General features: G+C 37.6%; 1 protein-coding gene and 1 pseudogene across 1 annotated transcript; both read right to left on the bottom strand.

Moving 5' to 3' along the window:
* The window catches only part of LOC117471207, a 16,133-nt pseudogene extending 1,307 nt beyond the window's left edge, over nt 1–14,826 (bottom strand).
* Nucleotides 14,827–16,555: 1,729 nt separating this feature from the next.
* On the bottom strand, nt 16,556–23,216 carry rnaset2 (ribonuclease T2). Its single transcript, XM_034116627.1, has 10 exons — nt 23,074–23,216; nt 21,788–21,865; nt 21,587–21,641; nt 20,205–20,260; nt 19,758–19,815; nt 19,368–19,432; nt 18,597–18,710; nt 18,395–18,440; nt 18,193–18,267; nt 16,556–18,026 (listed from the first exon to the last, which is right to left on the bottom strand). The coding sequence occupies exons 2-10, from the start codon at nt 21,856–21,858 to the stop codon at nt 17,838–17,840; spliced, it is 729 nt and encodes a 242-aa protein (XP_033972518.1). The 5' UTR covers nt 21,859–21,865; nt 23,074–23,216; the 3' UTR covers nt 16,556–17,837.

The raw sequence follows: 23,216 nt of genomic DNA, 5'->3' as shown, positions 1-23,216 counted from the left end.
GACAACAGAGGGATTGGGCAAGGCTTCTCAAAGACTGAATGAAACCCTCTGTCTCCAGGATTTATTCATGTTAGGCTAATCATTTTCAATTTCTTCAAGCCATTAGGTTTTGTTCCAATTGGAATCACACATTTTATGTGCAGGTCCACATGATACAAATCATATTGCACAGTATCAGATTAGTTTAAAATGTAAAAGGTTAAAACTGTACACCTTGAGTAGAGTAAACGGAAGTGATAGTGGATTCCTTAATTGTTATAGTTGATTATACCTTCAGTCCCTTTGGGATATCATTTGTCTTGCCTAGGAGCTCTTTGTAAAAAGGTTAATCTTTTAAAAAAGAGAACATTTTCATTCAGATTGTTGAGGCTACTCCCTTTCTTTAAGGTCTGCTTTAACTTTGGGACTCTCTAGTTTCTTCCTTTCTCGCCGCTGAGCCAGGCTGGAGGACTGAACCGGCTCCAGGACCGGAGCAGGAGCGCAGCGCTTCAGAGCAGAGTAGGTGGCAGACAGCGCCCCCTGGTGGGACAACAAGAGAGCATATCAAATGAATACTGGTCAAATCTTTCAAACTATATAAGTGGCAGACAGTGCCACCTGATGGACAAACAGAGAAACATATTACAGTGTTTTCATTTGTTGTACATTATGCTGAGAAACAATCATTCTCTTAAAATTAGGATGTAACATGGCTTCTCACAGAAAGCCTGAGAACAACAAGTATTATGTCTGATGTTCTGATGATATTCACTGTATTCACACTGACCTTGACAGTAAGAGCGTCCTGTCTGCTGAGAGCTTTGTCAGAGAGCTGGCCTCTGTCTACAATCCAGGGGTGACGAAGAACCTGATGGATATAAAAGCACAAATGTTTTCTTTATGCATTACTCAAAAGCTACAGATATAAAGAAATACATTTGAAAACTTTAGTACTGATATCTGTAATATACTTGATAATCTTTCCACTCAACAGTTTGTAAATAATCAATACTACTATACAATAAAGCATACAAAGTTATATTATCTTAAAAATGTACCTGGGGAGCAGTCAGGCGCTGGTGAGGGTCCACATGGAGCATCTTTATCACAATGTCCTGTTAAACATATCATTATATTTGGTCAGGACCAGGTCCATGAGGTCAGGAAGAAAAAACATGTTATGTGTGTCTATCATTGAAGACATACAAAACAATCTAACCTTGGCAGAGTCTGATACAAGTTCCCAGTTCCCTCCTGTGATAATGAATTTCCGCAGCCGATTTGAGCCAGAATTTCCTCTGCGCTGTCCTCAGAACTGCTGGCAAACGGACTGAAACTGTGCCAATAACAATAAAAATGTACAGGGTGAGTCCAAAGGTGGGTTGAATTACAATAACTGCGATGGGGGTCAGACCAAAGGGAGCCCTCGAGGATCTTCAACTCATGAAAAAAACACTTTTGACAAAACCTAGCATATTCTGATATTGCACAGCAGTAGGGTGAAAATGTCATCATTACTTTCAGTTTTTTAACTTTTAACTGACCCAGCTATCATGGTGTTGTAGAGCATGATCCCCATGCTCCAGATGTCACAGGCTGGCATCATAACCCTGCTTCTTCAGGACCTGCACACACACAAACACACAAACACACACCCAGTTGTCATTTTCAATGGATTGCCTTTTGGGATTTATCTATGTGACTCATAATGTATACATTTAATTATATCCAATTCATGGTTTGTGTTGGTGAGATTCAAAATGTGTCTTAATATGACTGTTGATGTACCTCAGGAGCCATGAAGGTAGCCGTGTAACAGGGGGTCATCAGCAAGCCATTCTCAGCCCTGAGCTGTTTGGCAAAACCAAAATCACATATCCTGATGCTTTCTGGGAGTCCACTGTCATCAGCATAGCGAACATTACTGGGCTTCAGGTCTCGATGCACAACCTAAAAAGGGGGAAGACAAAAAGACAAAAAAACACATACATTTGCAAGTTAAGAAATAATACAATGATTGCTGTAACTGATACCGAATCTTGAAATTCAACATTATTTTTCAAGTAAGTGTAAACAACAATAATGATGTCAAGAAGTCTTATGTTGAAGGTTATAACAAATGGGTTTTTACCCCCTGTGAGTGTAAATATTCCACAGTCTTGGTCAGTGTGCAGATAATGTGTGACGCGTCTCTCTCTGTAAAATTTGACACCGTCAAAGCTCTATCCAGGACTTCATCTCCTCTCAGTAAATCCTGAACCATGGACACACACTGGCCGTCGTCAAACACCTAATGGTAAAAGGGCACACACATGATGATCATGAAACATGCACATACGGTACAGCTTATTCAAAACTGCTATATAGAAGATAAAGAAGCTTTTCTGATATTGCTTTTCATAATAAAAACATTTACTGTGTCTGGTGTAAGCATGCTTCACTTACATCCTTCAGTGTAATAATATTTGGATGCTGTCCGTATCTTAGCAGAATCTCAATCTCCTCAGATGGATCTTTCCTCGCCCTCTCAATAATCTGAAATAAAAACAGAAACACATTGGATTAGTTGTCAATCGTAACAACTATAACATGTGTACAAGAAAAAGGAAAAAAATCAATAAGTATTTGACAAACAGTGAACAAATATGTGTAGTTTATTGTGCAAAAATGTGCAAAAGTTAAGCTTTTAAAACCTATGAATCATCAACATTGCAGGATGCCCGAAAGCATTTTCTTAGGGTGGTTTTATTAATTATCCCAGCTTTTCCCACAATGCATTACCAGCTCAACATATTTTATTTACTACATTTTGTTCATTGGAATCAGGCTGTGCTATTAAATGTATCAGAAATACTTTCATTATATGACAATGTTAAATAACAATGTTGTTGCACATATATATATATATATATATATATATATATATATATATAAACACAAAAATCCAAATAAATGTTAGTGTCCAGTACCTTCACTGAATACTCCACAGCAGTAACTCTGTGAAGACATCTTTTGACGACAGAAGTCCCTGTCGGTCCAATTTCCTCCTTCAGCTCATAAACATCACTTAAGGCCACATCACCTTTGAGATGCTGCAGGGAACACACACACACACACACACACACACACACACACACACACACACACACACACACACACACACACACACACACACACACACACACACACACACACAACACACACACACACCACACACACACACACACACACACACACACACACACCACACACACACCCACACACACACACACACACACACAACACACACAACACACACACACACACACACACACACACACACACACACACACACACACACACACATTTCATATATCTATCATAGTCATATATTAGATAAGAGAATAATCGCTTAACTTCAGCAGTCAGTTGCTGTAATAACATGGCTAAGCGTGATTTATGAGGGTAATATTTAGAAAGGTCCTAATAAAGCAATGATCAATCCAGTGATTTATCTACATGGTTCATTTGTTATCCAATCAATATGCAAGTTTGTCATTTAATTAAATGTGGAGATAGGACATGCGCTGCTTTCTTAAACATACCTTTGTTATGGGGATGATGCTGTTCACCTCCTGACGAGAAGGCGCTACCGTGGCAACACTGGGCTCCTGACTTGGATTCGTTGCAACGAAGCTGAAGCCACGAAACAGCTGGTGTGTGTTTGCACTTGGAGGAAGGCCTGGAGAATCTAGTAAGGCAAAGACACACAGATACACACATGGGTTCACAATACTTCATAATTATTTTTTCTTGTTTGCATATATAAATATGTTTTGTTTGTTTCAGTTACCAGTGGGCGTTCTGGAGGTGAACTCAGGGTCAAAATGGAAAGTGTCTTCAGGTCTTCCAACTGTTGGTTTGAATGGCGGCCTCATTTCCTTCCTGTACAACTTCTACAGAAAACAATCACAATCATCAATAACAGCACTCATTAGCAAACATTGGTTTAAGCACAATATAACACTTGATCAGGTGTACATTTTTTATATGACAACTAAGTAAAAGTGATGCTTATAGTTTGTAAATATTGTTGTGCAAACACATTTTGGAAATGTCCATTAAATTGCTATGTTCAAAGTTGATGGATTCAGTATAAACAATGACATATTGTATATTTTATTGTTTGCATCACAGAAATGTGCCCCACATTCTACATTTTCACAGTAAATGCATAATGAAAAATCTTAATTGTATAGACTGTAATGGAAAATAATACCTATAGTATATTATATTTTGTGATCTCAGATGAAAACTCTTGGATGTCTTATATAAGGGTAAACAGAGTATGCACATAGTGTATTTTTGTATTCCTAAAAGCACTACTGACTATGGCCTGCAGATGTCACCATTGTATTGTCATTCATCGCCTGCTGGGAACATTCTGGCAGGGCCTCTATATAAGAACTCACATTAAATAACTATAATAGAGGCCAACAGCCTTTGAAAAAATGTTTTTAGCATTCATCTTTACTGTATACTTGCTATTTGATAAAATGTAATTCCCTGTGATGCATGGCCAATGAGAAGCATGAAGCAGATTTTTTAAAGCAGCTTTATGAGAGAAGCTCCTCAAAGATCAAGACATATATGAAATAGCGGATGATCACAGGGAAAAGTCAAGTAAGATTCTGATGGACAAGAGAGCAAAGCACTCTGCTGATACAGCACAGAGATTTGATTAGCATAGTACAAGAAAGAACGTAAGCCTCTTATTGATAGCTTGTCACATCAAGCCAACAACACCATCTGTAAATGGGAAATGTGGTGTTTGGCAGAGGCTAGTAAGTAGTAATGTAGCGAGGAGAACAGTGAGAGCCGGTGGTGAGGGCAGGGATTACTGAGCATGTAAAGCAGATAATAGTGGATTTTGTTAGAAATGAGAGCGGCAGTATTCACAACAGCAGATGAACCAAAATCAAAGCTTCTGAACTTGGATAAAAAAGAGATGGATGCACCAGTGTGAACATGAGCAAGGCTCTTATATTAAGGAACACACTGAATACAAAGTACATGTATGATGATCTTCTTTAAAGCCTTGTCGCTTTTTATGGTTATTGTTGTTTAAATGAAAACGGAAAGCATCCTGTATTGGATACTTTCACATACGTTATTTGCCAAGTCACCAACTTAAGCTTGTTGAGTTTATTTTAACTGCTGTTGTTTGTGTATGCAGCACAAGGCTTCTGCAGCACAAATGTAAATATATGTTTTGAGTGTGTTCAGTTCAACAAATAACCTCTTTAAGCAGCATATGTTGAAGGAGTGAATGTCAAGGTTAGATTATGATAGCATAGGTATTGTTTGCAGACAGAAAATGTGAGCATGTGCAAACCCTCTGTGAAAGGATAACGTTACAATAAAGTAAAGGCAGATTGGGAAGTCAGGGATTTCGCCACTTCAAAAATGTCACGAGGAAGTTTAATGATTCACGATTGTGGGTAACTCTTGAGGAAGTTGCTGGGTTTTCATAACAGGATAACAAAAAACATACAAGTAGTCACCATGTGATTAAGATTTCTTTATAGATTCAATGTTTTTTTATTTATTTAACCAAGGCCAACAAGCTTAGACCGGTACTGGTTTCGTCACATGATCAGAAGAAAAAAAAAGTTGTATTTATGAAAAAGGCCTTAAATGTCTGGCTAACACCCTTACATGAAAGTGGAAACATAAAATCAATACACAGTACGTAGGAGCAACCAGGTGTAGCTGTTGGTAGTTGGACGGGTATATTACTTACAGACTTTTAGTGGCTGACAAAAAGCCCTAGATGTCTATGGCAGTTTTAACATTTAATTTTGTTTGATTGAGTCTTTGATTACTCTTTTTAAAGTATTATTTTTACAAAATATGTATAATGCCAATGAGCTCAAATCATGTAAACAACATAACATTTCTGATGAAATGTACTTACAATCCAGTCTATCGATGCAAAGAAGCGATGTCTTTTTATTTCCTCCACTCCATCTGGTCCTGCACCTATCAGTCACACAGATGCAGACAAATATTAGGCAACCAGACAAAATGGCACCTATTCATTCAGTTCATTCAATGATGGCTTGAATCCTTGGACAGTTGTGACGTAAAGCTTATCTCTTACATTTCAGCATACTAAGAGTCTGTTGGGACTATTAAAGCTGGAAGATTTTGCTGTAGCTTTAATTTAGCTACATTTAAATGACAATGTATCAGTGTTACTGCTTACTATGAAAAGATTTGCAGAATATAATTTAACACATCAGAATTAGGTCTAATAACATTCGGTCCAAGTGTCTCATGTCAACCAAGTCCACTGTTTCGCAAAGTGTTTAAAATGACTGATTTCCTTTAAGTTCGCTGCTATCATGTACTCCAACTGTATGCCAAAGCCCTCCAGGTAAGAACTGACCTGAATACTTATCGTACATTTCCCAAGTTTTATGTGTAAATTACCTAGTCGATTAGCAGGGTTCCTCTTGAAGAGTGCTCTTAATAAGCTCTGCACTTCATGACTGAGGAACTGCGGCATTCCCAGTTTTGCCCTGTACAGGACAGAGAAGAAACAGCTTGATGCACACACATTATATGTAACAACCTCAGTGACACATGAATTTAAGAATCAAAAACAGCATCTTAATGATACCCAGATCAGTAGGTTTGTCATCAATAAAAAGCTTTAAGAATAAGAACAATACATGTTAAAAGTTTGAATTGGACTTACTTTAAAATAAGCGCCATTGTTCCTTCCGATCTTTTCCTTGGAACGGTAACGTTCCTGTCAACATCTCAAACTGGAAAACAGATGATAAATGTCAGAGAAAATGTCAGCTGACCATGTGAAGGTAATGCACATAGAGGTGTAATGTTAAATGTTGCGTTCAATGCAAGCTTAATTAATTATTTGTACTTCCCCTGCATATGAATAATACTTTCTTTTAATTGATTATGCTGAAAAGTTGTGCCTTGAAATGATTACATTATGGTTTGAGCTCCATCTCGTCATCAGCCTGTTTCTGTAATATAAATGTTGCTAATGGACACATTTAAATAACACTGACATGAAATAAGGTAAGTTGGCCAAGAAATACAGTATATAACATTATGTTTCAAACAGGCAATTATTAATAATAATAATAATACTAATAACTTGGATTTTTATAGCGCCTTTCATGAGTCCCAAGGTCGCTTTACAAGGAAGAACAGGAGTATAAACAAACATAACAAACATAACAAAAACAAAAGGCAGTCAGACGAACAGTTAGACAGACAAAACAACAAATAGATTTGGGGCCAAAGTCCTTGGCAGACAGATGGGCTGAGGGCCCTTTTGAAGGCGTCAAGTGTGGGGATGTTGTGAATCTCCGCATAATCTGTGACCTTTATCTCGAACCTCCACTTATGAGCAGGGAAGTCATATATTCACAGTAATAATGATCAAAGAGAAAAATCCAGTAAATATTATATTAAATCGTGTGGTAGATCTAGATGTAGAATATAATGCATTTAGAAATAATCAAATTAAAAACTGCTTGTTCAAACTGTTTACAAATGTTTGAATTATATTCCAATCTAGTGTTGACCAATTCATCTTTATCTGTCTCAAAGACTACAGTGTTCTAAATTATGATGAGATAAGCAATATAGATTTTTCCACAAATTGTGTCATATTTTATAAAATAGGCTGTCTCTTAGACCAGCTGTGTTTCAGTGAATGTTAACCTCATTTTCAGTATTAGCAAATTAAGCAGGCAAACAAAACAAGCAGAATCCAACAGATGCACGATTACAGAAAGGGATGGGACCTAATCTGCCAGATACGGTAATTAAGCAGCTTTACTGCCAGAAGAAAGCCAAATTCCAGTACACTGGCACATTATGTCACATTATATAATGTTATTTGGCAAATATGAAAATGTACATTTCTGCCTGCTGCTTTTGACACTACAATCAGACAATACTGATAACATTTAATTATGTCATATCGTTATAACATTTAAAAAATTCGTACCATAAGTACCCCAAATGACCACCAGTCAGCACTTTGTGTATGCCCTCTCCTGTTCACCACCTCCGGAGCCATGTACTCTATTGTTCCACAAAAAGAGTATGCTCTTTTATCATGGTCGATGGCCTCCTTACTCATCCAAAGTCTGAAACACAGAGAGACAAAGAGGGGGGGAACAAGGTAAGCAGAAATACTGACATAGAAGATGAATAAAAAGACAGAAGATTGTTTAGAGTTGAATGTACTGACCAGTTATCTTAATGTTTCCTTCTTCGTCAGAAGAATACTGTTGGGTAAAATGAACATTTAAAGCAGTTAAAAAAAAAGATTATGTTTATAAATAAATGAATGCAAAATAGGGGGACTTTATGAGAAAGTACTTTTCAGGTTTGAGGTCTCTGTAGATGATCCCAAACTGGTGTAGATGATCCAACGCCAGGGCCAACTCTGGCAAGGTAGAACTTCACATCCTCTTCTGTAAACATAACCTAAACAAATAAGGACAATAAAAGTGCTGGTTAAAAAAGAATAAAACAGGGAAAAAAACTGAGGCAAATAAAAGCAGCAGGATGGCTCATGTTGCTTCTAGCTTTTATGATTAGTAAGGTCATTTTTCACTTTGTCTCAAGAACTTAAACCAAACTCTTCCAAAATGATTTAAAAAATGATTGCATGTACCTCTTATAAAAAGATGGATGTTTTTAAATATTATCTTTAACTTTCTTTTGTTGAGAACTCCCAGACTCGAGTGGTCTTTGTTTCCTGATAATACATCATCGTGAAAATAAGAGAGACCAAGCTCATTTCAAGAAAAAGAGCTCTCAAGGACAACTCTTGCAGGTTTATTCACTTCTGCTGGTGATTAAGAGATAAGCATTGTACAGCCAAAGGTAGACCTTAAAAAGTAAGGGCTTGCAATTCTTTGTGGCAAACTTACCTCCTTTGAAAGACGGGTGAAAAGGTCTCCCCCTCGGAGGAAGTCCAGGATCAGATAGAGCTTTCCTTCTGTCCTGGAAGGCTATGTACAAAAACACACACATACACAGAGTTATACTGAGTTATATGACGCTAAATTGCTCGGGCTGTATTGTATGCTGCGTTATTTGAGAATACATTTAATTTATAAAAAAAGGTGTATTTGTATTAAAATAACAGCATTTAACCAAGAGCTTTTCAATAAAGAATGTAATTCCAACTAGCATACAGTACATTAAATGTTTGCGATCAAAATGTTCTGTTGTCTCTTGTTTATATTTGGTGATACACTGTGATTTCTGAGAGACAGAGATTACATTTAACCTGAATAAAGACAGCCAGACTTACCATAGTGCAGTTTAACTATAAAAGGATGGTTCACTTCTGCCAGAATGTCTCTTTCCATCTTTGACCGTACTCGATCCCGAACTAAGAAGGAGATTGGGGCAAAAATAATTTGTTTGATTACATAATTTTCCGTTTTATATAGTTGAGTGCAGATAAATCCACATTACGCCTCTAATACCATGAGATTGATTTGTGTAGGATAAACTGCATTAACGTGATTGAAACATATAAATTGAATTAAAACCCATCTTATGGTGCTGCTGGTCTATAGTCTATAATAATAACATGTTTTGTCGTTGCAGCTTCTGTCACCTTGACAGGATGAACCATAACTATTCAAAGAGGTGAAGGTTAAGAGGATTACCACTTGTACAAAGACCTTTTCATTTAGCACATGAAATATATACCCTGCTTTCAAAGTACACCCTCATTTAGGACTTCAATAATCCCAAAGAATTCTTATGCATCAAAAGTAGAACTTTTATACCCCAAATTCTACTGAATGTAGGGCACTTTGAGAGCTCAGTGAGCATACACATTGAAAAAAAAAAGTATCACAAGACAAGACAAAACATATCGATTGTCTCTGTTAGTACATTTCTCTCAAACATATAATTAGCCTACATGGGATTTGATAAGGTTTGTTGTTCCATCCATAAAATATTTCTATATTGTTTTTTGTTTACCTTTCAGTGTGGCTTTCTTCAGGACCTTCATGGCATACAGGTGTCCTCTGTCCAGTCCTCTGATCTTTCTCACCAGAACACCTGAAATCATCACTATCATCACTTGGGAATATGCTATTTTTTTTCAACAGTGCTAACAATTTAAAAAAGAGTTTAACATTTATGTCAGCATTAGTTGAAACATAAAACAGAAGTATTTTGTATATGCATTGATGTCATACAGGTGATGCAAGAGGAATCCCCCTACTTGACAACAGCACACACACCTGTTGTTAATATCACGTTTTGCGTCAGATGCTACATTATACCATTATACCCGCCTTCACCAAGCTAAGGTAAGTGCAAGTTAGCTCCCATCACTTTTTATAAAGCATCAACACTGTCTCACTGTGATGTACAACAACTATGATTTAGCTTAGGGTTGCCAGACACTCAGCCACGCCACGTTTAGGCTAGCTATGCTAACATGCTAACCGGACCATGCAGTGACTTACTCCTGATCTCGTGTGCATCTTGCTTGTGGTGTCCGCCACATTCGGACCTCATATAGAGTAACAAAGTAAGAGGTTTTCACAAATTGAATTGTGTCATGACTTGCAATATTGTTAATCTAAAAAAAAGTTTAAAAGAATTGGCGGTTTACTAACAGGTAAAGTACAGTCCGGTTCAGCAAAGACCTTTATGGCTGGGCTAAAATAAGTGGAAATTCCCTCTCATACTTTTGTGTTGTGTACTTCTGAGGCTTATGTTTACAGTTTGGAAAGGGCACATTTGTTCTAGCCGAATTAAGGGAAATTATATACATCAGCATAGCCTACAATGATATACTTCTCAATTTTGGAAACCGCATTCCTGTTTCGGCTGTCAATTCCCCATACACAAATCAAGCCAAATAAATACATTGTTTCCTCAGTTTGGTGAGGAACAACTTGACTTGTTACAGACAAAGCTCCGACATCAACCCCATCCAACACGTATGGAATGAATACAGACTGGAGTCCTCATGGCCCAACATCAGTGTCTGACCTTGCTCTTGTGTCTGAATGGGAGCAGCAAGGAGACTGCAATCCCTGCATTCTCTTTTCCAACTTCCCAGAGAAGTAAAGGCTATTAAAGCAGCATAGTAGGGTATGCCCTTTGTTTTGAATGAGATGTTTAGCAATCACACATGAGTGTGCACATACTTTTGGCCATTTAGTGTGTGGAATCAGTGAATTCAATTAGCAACCTGTGAACTGCCAAATATACTGTAGTTTAAATGTTGTCAGCTAAAAACAATTTGGTCATGTGCCCCCATGGTAGATCTTTTTTGTTCTGAACAATTCCTAACTTAAAAATATTCAAAGACCAAGGTTACATGATGTGTTACATATTTTCACAGTCTGGTAACAATGGACTCCTGGTTTTAAGCATATTCCAAATAGGCTAACATTTCAGAAGAGACGGACACAAAGTGGCCACTTGTCAGAAGCGGAAAAAGTCTAAATTCTGACCCAGATTTTCTAATATTGGTAGTGCAATTATTACTATAAACATGTAGTATAGCTGAAGAAATGCTTACCCAAGTGATATCCTGCTGGGTCAGACAAGTACAGAGAGCCTTCATCTGGTATTTAGTCAGCATTGAGCTCTAAGTAACATTGGTTTTCTTTTGACTTGCACTGTCTAGGTCAGGAGTCTGATGCAATAGATTTGTAGATGTTTTCTTTAACATTTCCTTCACGTGTATTGTCATTTGGAGGTATTCAGGTCTCAGTAGTTTGGTTAAAACATTTTTTACTTTACCTTTCCATAAGAACCCTGTCCAAGCACTTTGAGCAGCTGGAACTGGGAGGGGTCTGCTTTCTCACAGCCTTCCTTAACATGGTGGCTGATGTCAATCTCCTTAAGTATACTGTCATCCTGGGGAAAGGAGAGACAGACATCGTTATTAGTTCATTATTTACGTAACTTAAAATAAAGAAAATTGCAGCAATACAGCAATATCTATCATGTTTCATCTGTATCAATGTAACAACCACCAAAAATAACTTAAATCCCTCTTATAAATACATGAAAGACCGATGGTTATTCAGTTATTAAAGTATTAAGCCATTATGTTATTGCTGGAATGGTACAGCTGAGGTCACTGGTAGAGATCGATAGTATAAGCTGCCTTTTTCATCCTATTCATTCTGCTCAGTGAAGCAAATGATCAACTTCCAACCTGAGGCATGACTTGTCAGTGTGACAATAAACTAATTCTCTTACGTTGTCATTTAGAAGTTAAGAGCTTTATATCCCACTTTCAATCAAGTTTGAAATGCAAACAGGAGTTAGTAGAACTAGAAAGATTAAAGTTAGTAAATTGTTTTTGTCTCTCAGCTTGACAGGGTTGATCGTTTTAAAAAAATGTTTTTATTGAATCCGGGGTTAGTGCTTTCCCATTTGATACGTCTGTTTAACTTAACACGCACTTGGTTAAAAAATGTAAAAGGCTGGCAGATTTCTTTCTGCAAACGTTGATATAAAGAGTTCCCTATTCTGATGTTTTTGATGCGGTTCCATCTTTTTAACACAATCACAGAAGTACATCAGTTTTAAGATGATCAAATATGGTTTGTAGTTTAGCCAAAGCTTTAATGAAGTACATGTTTTATACTTTGTAAAATGATGGGATATTTCAAAAGCTTATTTCTCTAAATGTACACATTTATTGTGGTTTGTAGAATTGTTGCCTTCCTGTGCCAGAACACAATGAGGCCTTTTTTGTGAGGATTAAATCAGTACGAAGGTTTGTATTTGGAATTAGAGTAATTAATATCTGAATCTCAGATTCCATATAAAAGCTAAAATATGATAACATGTTCAGTAAAGATGTGCTTTTGGTAAAATTGCCATTTCTAATATAATTATCTAACAATTCTCTGTAGTGTGATAGTCTGTGAGTAAAACAGCACTTTGTTTATAGTTTACCCACATCGAAAGCTTGCCAAAAAATATTTTTTATTATGTCTCAACTTCAGCCTTTGGATATTTGTGTTATAACAACAATATCGCAATCAAGGTTCAAGGCTTTTATTGGTCATACGTACATGTACAGTGTACAGTAGTTATGACATGAAAATGTTAGGTCACAGGCTCCTCCAACAGTGCAACACAATAAAACAGAAAAACAAGTAGTGCAATAAGAGTCTATATACAAGTGATTGGAATATGATATATTAGATAAATAATTTCTAAGTTGCAGCCAGATTAATGTTATGGATGTTGTTTCAAAAGTTCAGGTGTTTAATAGTCTTATGGCCTGTGGGATGAAACTGTCCAGAAGGAGAGATAGTTCAAATTGTTCGAGCATTCCAGCCCTCTTGGCAATTATTTTATAAAACAGAGGGGTTGCACTTTAAATCCTAAGGGAGTCATTCTTAGTGTGACAGGGAAAAAACAAACCTGTCAGCATATCAACAGTGCGATATCAATGGTTCTTCTTTCACAATATCTCACACTTTGACTTGACATTAATTGGTTTCAATGCCCTGTTGCACTTATAATCTGAAGCATATATTATTATAGTATGTGGAACTCAAATTATGAGTATTTTATGAGAGACAATACAACATGCTTACAGTTTATTATGTGTTTTGGAGCTCAAAGATGATGAGATGGTTCTGTCCGAACCACCGAGCATGTGAGTTTCTTTAAGTGTAACACAACATAATGCATAAAAGTTCTTTGTACAATGAAATTATACATTTAAGTCAAGCATAGTATAACAACTGCTATCACCTGCTGTAATATCAATGAATTGGAATTGGCTTGAAGTTTAACACGTTGTAGCCAGTAGCAATTTCCCCCTTTGTGATTCATTTGTTATTTATTCTTTAAATAGGAGGAGTGATGCCTGTCAACCAGAAGGAAACGGGTTCAAGGCGTCAGCCCCCTGAGATCCTGATCAGTAGCTGACCCTGAACTCTGACCTTCCCATGAAGGAGAGGAAAGTGAAAGCGATCTTCCCCACATGGAGCATCAGAGCATCACGTTAAAGATGTGGACAGGCAGACAAACAGGTAACAAACACAGACATTTGCCAGCCAGAAAGACTAACAATCACACATCACAAGTAAATAGCCTGTCAAGATGATTTTTCAGCACTCGGTCACAACTACAAGGACCATGGAGGGGAAGACTTCTATTTATATCTCAGACTAACAGGTAGATGTGCTGCAAACAGCATACTGCCTCTCTCTCTTCCCTGCTGGTTTGTTTGGGCTATAAATAGACCACTGAATCAATCTGTCTCTATCCATTTATCTATCAACCTGCCTGCTCGACTGCTTGTTTGCGTTTTTGTCTTTCCGTGTAGCCTGTCTCTCTGCCAGTCAAAACACAGTGTCTCTCTGCCCATCTGTTTTCTGGGTTACTGACAGACAGGCAGAGGAACTGCTGTAACGATGCTGCATGACGGCTGAACCACCCCACAACAAACCAAATAACACACATTCTTCCCACACCCTTTCCCATGTGCTCACAACCTTCACACGCATCCTTATCTACTGTTGATATGAGACGGCTGCTGTTATGGCCCGAATATTCACACAAACGCACACGGTGCAACTGTGACGCAATCCCCCCCCCCGCAGATTTGCACACATGCACTGATCTGTAGTTGATGGAAGTTTGTGCTGCTCTTGTTTGGCTCACCTCTAGCTGACAGAAGCCAGTGTTGTTCTTGTTCCTCTCGCCTTGTTCTTCAGGTAGATAGAAAACCATCTCCGCACTGTGAATTTTCGCGTGCTGGTATCCATGGCAACGGGCAAACCTTTGCATCTATCCCATAATTATGAACATCTCCCCGCAGGGTGGGGGGGGTCCTAAAGTAGAGATGCAGGGACAGAGCTTTTATATATATATAATATATATATATATATATCTTATAGTTATCTATTTATCCCGCAGTTCATCCATGTGCGCGTCCTCAATGCAGTCGTCCCTCTTTAGTGTTCCCATCATGCACGCTTGCTGTTCGTCTCTCTGAATGTCGTGTCCCCCCCCTCCGTCTCTCAGACGCAGTGTACGCCAGTAAGCACGCAGACAGAGTTGTAACAGAGCCGTTAATCTGCGCAGACAGACAGACAGAGAGACAGACAGGTTGACGGCCGGGGCAGGTGCGGCTGGGCTTGGGATTGTCTTGTGTTTTGCAGCCGGCTGCCTGAGGTGACGAATAAATCTGTTCCGGTGAATCACGAGAAGTGTGTGTGAGCTCCCTCTTCACATCCCTGCTTGTGCATGTGTGTGTGTGTTCATCCCCTGCTGCCTCCCTCCCTGTCTCTCTCTCCCTCTCTCTCTCGCACTCTGCAGAAGGGATTGTCACCAGTCACATTGTGTGCCGGCAAGCTCCTGACCCCCCCCTCCCTTATCCTCCCCTATTCCTGCCCCTCACCTCCCTCCCTGTTTCTCCCACCAGCATACAGCAACAGCTGGTGAAGTCACATGGTGTTACTCAGCTACTACTCTCTCTGTCTGTCTCTCTCTCTCCTCTTCCTTCTCTTTAGCTCCTGCCTGACATCCAATAAGACACATAGACAGAATTAAAAAACGATGACAACGTGAAAGTAGAATGCAAGCAGCAGAGGTTTGTGGGGAATACTGTGGCTCAGATTCAGTGACATCACATGGGAATTTAATGTAAGGACAGCAATCGATGTTGCAGTCAATAATGATGACAAATTCCAGGACATTACATCGTGGTCCAGTTGATCACTTGGCGTGTGTGTGTGTGTGTGTGTGTGTATGTGTAGGTACTTGGATCTGTCACATCAGCAGCTTTGCAGAACTGCAGTGTTATATAAGCAGGGAGGGAGAGGGAGGGAAATGGAGACCAAGTTAAGTGAAGGGGGGCATGGTGGGGTTTTAGATTAAGAAGCAAGGGGTAAAGTCAGGACTGCTGTTCTACCTGGATCAAGTGTCCGTCGCTGAAGTGGGATTTATTTATTCCTAAAAAAAGATTTTATATTCTCCAGCCATGGTAACTCGCATAGAGCGCTCAAACTGTGATCCCTAAACTTGGAACGCCAGTAAAACAGAGCTCATAGAGCTTTTTTCATGAGCTTGACAGGATTTGGACCACTTTTAGAATATAGCTGGGACATAGTGTGAGGACATTTTGGCACTATTGAATATGTAATCAGATGTGTTCAGTCAATCTGCTGTGATGTGTTGTGGGAGGGATCCAGGATTATGGACTGGTGTCTTTGTCCGGGAGGATTAAGGCTCTGTAAGGAGATCACAACATTAATATTCATACACACTGAGTAGATGTGGACAGAGATGGAGAGACATAGTATTTTACTTTACTATATTATACTACTGTACATGCACAGACAGAAATACATTTGGACCCTAAATTAAGCTAACTTCAAACTATCCTGACACCACTCTTTTCGAACAGATGGTCCTTTAGAGTATATTCATTCACGTCGCTCTACAATCAATCACATTAGTTCAAAATGCAAATAGCTGCACTTTAATCAATATGGCAAGTTATATAATGAGAGACATTGACTAGATATTGAATGTTTTATTGACATTAAAACAATGGAAGTACAAATGTTCATTTCAGTAGTTACTTGGCACCACAGCATTTGTCTACTGTAGCTGTCAATTATAATCATTATTTTGCCTTTTAACTTACACTGAATTGATTTATACATGCACAAGAGTAGCCATAGCCAAACAGGAAAAATAGAAACAAGCCATTGTACAAACATGTGGGGGATTCAAGTGTTTAGAAAAATATTTGCAACAACTATTTTATCTCTACAGGCCTAGAGCTTAAATATTTGCAACAACTATTTTATCTCTACAGGCCTAGAGCTTGTGTGACACAAATGGTGCATAATAACCTTGTATGACATCTTATTTAAATTATTGTTTATAGTGTACTTTGAGGTTGTTAACTCATATTAACGTACAATAACAATGTAAAAGAAACAAAAGCATTTAATTTACACATAATATATTCTTTTTTGAACACATTTTATTTGTACTTTTTAATCCATACATAATGTTTAGGCTATTTTTTTCAAGTTCTCTATATGAGTAGCAGTCCTTAATATCAATAGACAGGCCTATAACAAAACACTGAATAATGATGTATGTACTAGGCAAACTTCAAAAGGTAGCAATAACTACCACACGTTTATAATGACTAAAAAACGACCACCTTTGCCCCCAAAGCCATTTACAATGTGCACGTGACCCTATAATATTTGGGTAGTGATTTAACAATAAGAAAACCAAGCTATTTTCAGGATGATGCATTGGATGAATTCACTTATCATAGCAATAATCAAGAGGCACATAAACACACAAATGTGGTATAAAATATTCCCAGTCCTTAAAAGATTATGTACGAAAGATTGACATATAACCTACCGATAACATAGACCAAGAGTCACCTGCAAATCTGATGTAAGGCTCCATTCATTCGCCAACAAGATGTCATATATTAACTGTCCAATCTGCCCACCCACCTGACCTAAACTCACCACAATGCCCCCTGTTGAGGCGTGGAAAGAAACATGCTGTGCACTATATCGGATTCATCTACCAGCAGCTGTCAGGAAGGCACTTAATTCCATTAAAGCACTACTTGGTAGCGGCGTGAGTTTCCTGGAGCAAAGTAACTGTCCCCACAAGCATTTAAATGCAGTAAAAAAATGTTGTGCGCAAATGCCAAATCACAGTACAGTTGATTTGTTTAATGTGAGTCTGTGTGTGTGCGCGTGTGTGTGTGTGTGTATTTAGGGTTGTAGTGTGCTGTTCGGTTTCGGTCGTATGTTCTTTTATGAAGGTGTTGGGTAGTAAACGGGCACATCCTGGTCACACACACTGAACCCAGATGTCTTGTCGACTGCGATGTGATTGTCCAAGTGTCCCTTAGGTGTTGTTGTTAAATGTTTCTCACAGTCCAGGAGGGTGAAGTCAGAGTGGAAGCAGATCTCAATCTGCCCCAAAATCTGAAAACCTGCATTCTGCAAAACACAAAAACACACAATTTGACAATCTAAAAGACTTTCAGTCTGCATTTGAATCATATTTTAAACACACAAAAGATGCACATTAATATTCCTATAAAAGGACCATGCAAAACTAGACAGAAAGTTGATAGCATTATTTGAATAATATAATGTGTTATACCTTTGACGGATGGACACATTGGATCTTAGGCTTGACGCTGTAGAAGTTCTCTATGACTCCTTCAATTTGTGAAAGCTACGCACAGACACATTAGAAGAAGAGGGAAAGGGAAAAGTGAGAGACAGTCTTATTACAGACTATAAGGCATTTTCATGAGATTTTTATATACCATTATTTGAGGTTAAAATATAAATAGACCTACTTTGTAGTAATTTTCTGAAGGGATGATGTCAAACTTCGTCAGGATGCTACAATAACAGAAACAAAGATATATTTATAACTTTGAGGTTTATGCTTTGATCCACAATGACTTAAAATAAGATTGCAACAGTTGACTTTGCTTCTGAAGAGAAATGTGTATGTGTGTATGCATGTGCAAATGTGAGGGTGTGAATGTGCTGTACCTGTCCAAATCCAGTTTATGGTATAGTTCCAGGGCCTTGCTGAAGTATTTATGTTGGCTATCCAGAGACTCTGCCTTGGCTGCACATGTACCATGTTTGTGCCACTCATACTTCCTGTGGAAACAGACAAACAAACAAACAAGTATTAATAGGTTTTCCAATGATCGTGTACAAAGAGATGCAAGGAATATCGTACTTGATAATAATCATTTCAATATGCTTAATTTTTAAGACAAATATTTCCTGTAGTCACAGTTAGTAAACAATAAATATAATGTGAGCACAGTGTGTTTTTGAACAAGTGTTAACTATAAACGTTATGTGATATATGCATTAAGCTGCATTTTATAGTTTATTCCCAACTTTAAAGAGAGTTGAATATGCTATAACGGAAATGTCCATATATTGCTGTCACAGGACACACTGACAGAAACAAGATGCATGTAGCTAATTAGAAGCCAACTGAAGTTTTTTTAGCCTCTGAAGTTAATATTCAGGATACGATTTTTAAATTGGTTTGTCTGCAAATAAGCTAATATGATCACAAACTGCGTTAAGATTCAACACTTGAGAGTATTGACAGCATATGAGTTGCATATCCAAATTAATTTGAGGATGCATTGAAAAATTAGACAACCCGACAAACAATGCATCTCCAATACTGATGTGGTAGAAGTACAGTGCTATAGTTTATTATACGAGAATACACCCAACTAAAAAGTATCAGACAGATTGACAGAAACATAATTGAAGGATTAATTGATGAAATACCAGAATCCAGTAGACATGGGGCTCAACAAGTCTGGCCAACTCTTCTTCATGTCTGGAAGCAGGTCCTATAACACACAGCAAACATATTTATGTATATATTAATACACAAGCTAGAGAAAGGAAAGACAAAACAATCCTTTATTTCCCTTCCTAAATTTGGCTAAGCTAGATCTTACTGTTTTGTTGTTGTGTGTTTTAGAGTTTTTATTTTATTTTATGAGGCACTAACTAGTATTCCCCTGTTTCTTCTTTGACCTTGGATGCATACCTTTGTGTTTGTTCTTCTTGATACAACCTCAGTAACTAATAGTTTACAAAAATAATATATTAAATGCTTTCATGAATTTTGCAGCAGTTTTAAGGGCGCAGTCAGCCTAAACAATGTTATACCTCTATTTCAGAAGAGTTGAAATGCCATGATGAATTGCAGTCAATCCCTTTATCTGGCCTGGAAAATAGAAGGATTCACAAACACAGAGAAAGAGGGAAGAAGAGAGAGAAAGACAGATTGAGAGACGGTTAAAACAGGTTTTACAACATGGCAGCAATGACTTTTCAAAGAGCTGTTTCCCATGCGTTGCATTTCTTCCCCAAAATACTGCCCGACTAGATGTGCTTCCTCTTGCCACTTTCCTAAATAGGTCAGTAGCAAATGTGTAATACATTCCTTCACTACTTTTTCAAGCACAAATTTGTATAGTGTATATATTTATATGTTGTAAAAGCAAACATTTGCAGACAGGAAATGTATTCCTAACAAGTTAATCAGAAATCTGACATGCTGATACATGAAGAACACACTTTTCTTTTCTGATTAATAACCACACACATGCATACCAGAGTCCATGTAGCGTCCAGTAGCTGATGTTGGGATGACAGACTGGGTGTTCCATCTGAAATGTATTAAAAAAAAGGGGTTTTGTTATTCCATCAAGACACATACATTTAACTCGTAATTGTATTTTTAACAATAACCATTAGGTAATACTCAAATAGCATTAAGCATCGCAACCTCCATAAATAAGCAAAAAAGGTTGAAAGAAACGCAGAGATAATTATTGAAAGTAGCTCCTAGGACTGCCACTAATGATTATATATAATTAAAACAATTTTTCATTCTTAGATCAAACAGTTAGTTCATTATTTGTCAGTATCACAAGCAATTATTTACTGTTTGGAGTTTTGAGCACTTAATGAAATAAACATTGGTAAAAAGATACAGCAAGACTTTTATGAGATTTATATTTTCAACCACCCAAAATTAAATTAAAAGATCTTCCTTTAACCACTAAGCAAAGTCACACTGTTGATTTTAAAGGGGGAATGCAGCAAGGATGAAGTTAAGATCTCCCCAGTTTAATCTTGATTACATTTCTAAAAATGTACACCAAGGTCATTAAGCAAAATGACACCCAGAGCAAATAAATGGAAAACTAAACTCCCAAAATCACGTTGGCAAACCTTTGCAGACACGCTCACAGCTAAGCATATGATACAAAACCACATGTGACTCATGTTTGAATCAGAGAGCTTCTTAAGAAAACAGAAAAAGAAAGTAAACGAATGCAAAGAAAGCACAAAAATAAGGGAACTGCATCCTCCTGTGTTAAACAGTGTATTGCCGAATCAACCTGATTGTTGACACACAGTGTCTCATGACTCAGACATCACATGATATTTAGGGATTACATGTTGACAGTCTAGGGCAATGTAAGAGTGCAACATTTTCTTAAGATGGCATACCATGTTATAAATCAATAAAAGATAAAGTTATTGGTTGACTAAAATCGCTATATTTGAAAACACACTAAAGTTTAGTTATTTTGCACTTGAGGACAGTGACAACCAAAGTAGGACTAATCAACCACAGACTGCTGACAGTGTAGATGCTTTTAAAGATGAACTGAAAACCCTTTTCTCATGCACACATACTTAGGTCGGTAACATCCCCTTGTTGCTTTGCAGAATGACATAAGAATGTGTGTTAAGAGTAAAATCTGAATCTGGTCCAATTATTCACCCCCCTTTTTACTTGTCTAAACAAGAAAAGCAAATGTTTTATTTGCTATTCGAGCCTCTTACTGTAAGCATCAATTGTAATAACTACACCTGTGCTTTTTCTTACTTGATATGCCAAAATGTGGTTTCCAACAGCCCTGTTATATTTTTTAAGTGTTGAAATCTAAATAATAAATAAATAAAGGCAAAAAGAAACTCACACCACAGAAGGTGCTTGGCCAGTGGTGAGTCAGGATCAGTTTGGTCCACATATGTCTGAAATACACACACATACATTAATTTATTAGTGAAGTCGATTGTGTTTATTATTTACAGAACCAAAAGGAAACATCATCATTATATGTAGTTATTAAAGCAAAGATTCCCGTCTCATTAGAGCTAATTTGTGTTGCTTTACTTACGGAGGGGAAATCACATAGGAGGATGACAGGTATGCTGCCAGGCAGAGCAGAAGAAGGGAGCAGAGCCTCATGTCTGACCTAAAGGAAGAAAATACATTTGTCAATTAACTGCTGCTTTGAAGCAGAACTCAGCAGTATTGAAAATGTGAACATCCCCAGGTTTCTATAACACTTCATTAATACAACATTGAAACGAAAAACCAGTGTTGATTTGGTAAAACAAACAAAAAAAGACATGATGGTGACTGTGTCAAATTCAAATGCTTTATGATTATATGCACAATAGCTCCAGAGTAGTTTTGGCAATAAAAACTCAAGTTCGAGACCCTACCAACGATGCAACAAATAACATACTTACAGTAAGACATACAAATAAATAAATAAATAAAATTGTGCAATATTCCCAATTGATGCATTATTAAAAAGAACATTTCTATAATATAGATTAAGAGTGAAAGCTTGTATCCAATTGCAACAATTGTAGATTAAACCAGAGTGAACCTGTGTAATATTATTACACTCTGCAGGAACATCATGCTCACAGTTACTGACAGAGGAGAAAAACAGGTAGTGGTTTTAACTGCGGGAAGTGAGTGGTAATAAAGACTACTTGTGGCAAGGTAATTAAGCAATCAAAATGAATCTTTAACTACGCATTTCCCCCTCAGATACACACACTATAAGAATAATTCTCTACGCATATGTCCAGGGCCAGTTTAGCAAACATTTGGCCAAATAGATGAAATGATATGAGAAATGATCCAACAGCAGCGTTTCTAACAGGATCCGTAAAATTGTGCTCAAATCTTTGTTGTGCTGAAGTTCCCACTCTTATGATAAAATAGTCCAGCTTGAGACATTACAACACCAAGAGTTTTCTGAGAAACGTGACACACTTCAGGCAACAAAGACAGCAACAATGTAAACGAGACTTGCAACACAGCAGCACACTGTGTGACATTAACAGGATACACACTCGGAATGAAAATATGGGGCCAACTTTTAAGTATATTTGCAAGCAGGCACAACAACTTCAAACATGTCTCTATAGTTAAAAATAACTAACATTAACTTAGTCTTAAACTACAATGCGTAACTTAACGTGTAAACCAACTAAATCAAGCCTAAACTAGGAAAACATTTCGGCAATAGGACGTTCAACTTTAGTCAATTCACGTCAAAAATAATCCTCATCCTGAGCAGCGATCTTTAGTTTTAACAGCGATCTTCAGTTTGAACGGAAACACGTAGGATTAAACACATGTAATGTTAAAATGTGATCTCACCTTGGGCCGGTAACGTTGCAATAGACTTTTATGGAAGTTAACTTTGCGCCGCCCTGTTAATAAGTCAGGAAACTTGACTAGGTTGGAGCATAATAGAGTACAAGGGAACAGTCTGTTGTTTATGTCCCGAAGCCGCTTCGCTA

This window comes from Trematomus bernacchii, unplaced genomic scaffold (assembly GCF_902827165.1).
Source record: "Trematomus bernacchii unplaced genomic scaffold, fTreBer1.1, whole genome shotgun sequence".
Lineage (NCBI taxonomy): Eukaryota > Metazoa > Chordata > Actinopteri > Perciformes > Nototheniidae > Trematomus > Trematomus bernacchii.
This window is presented reverse-complemented; position numbering and strand designations above follow the sequence as displayed.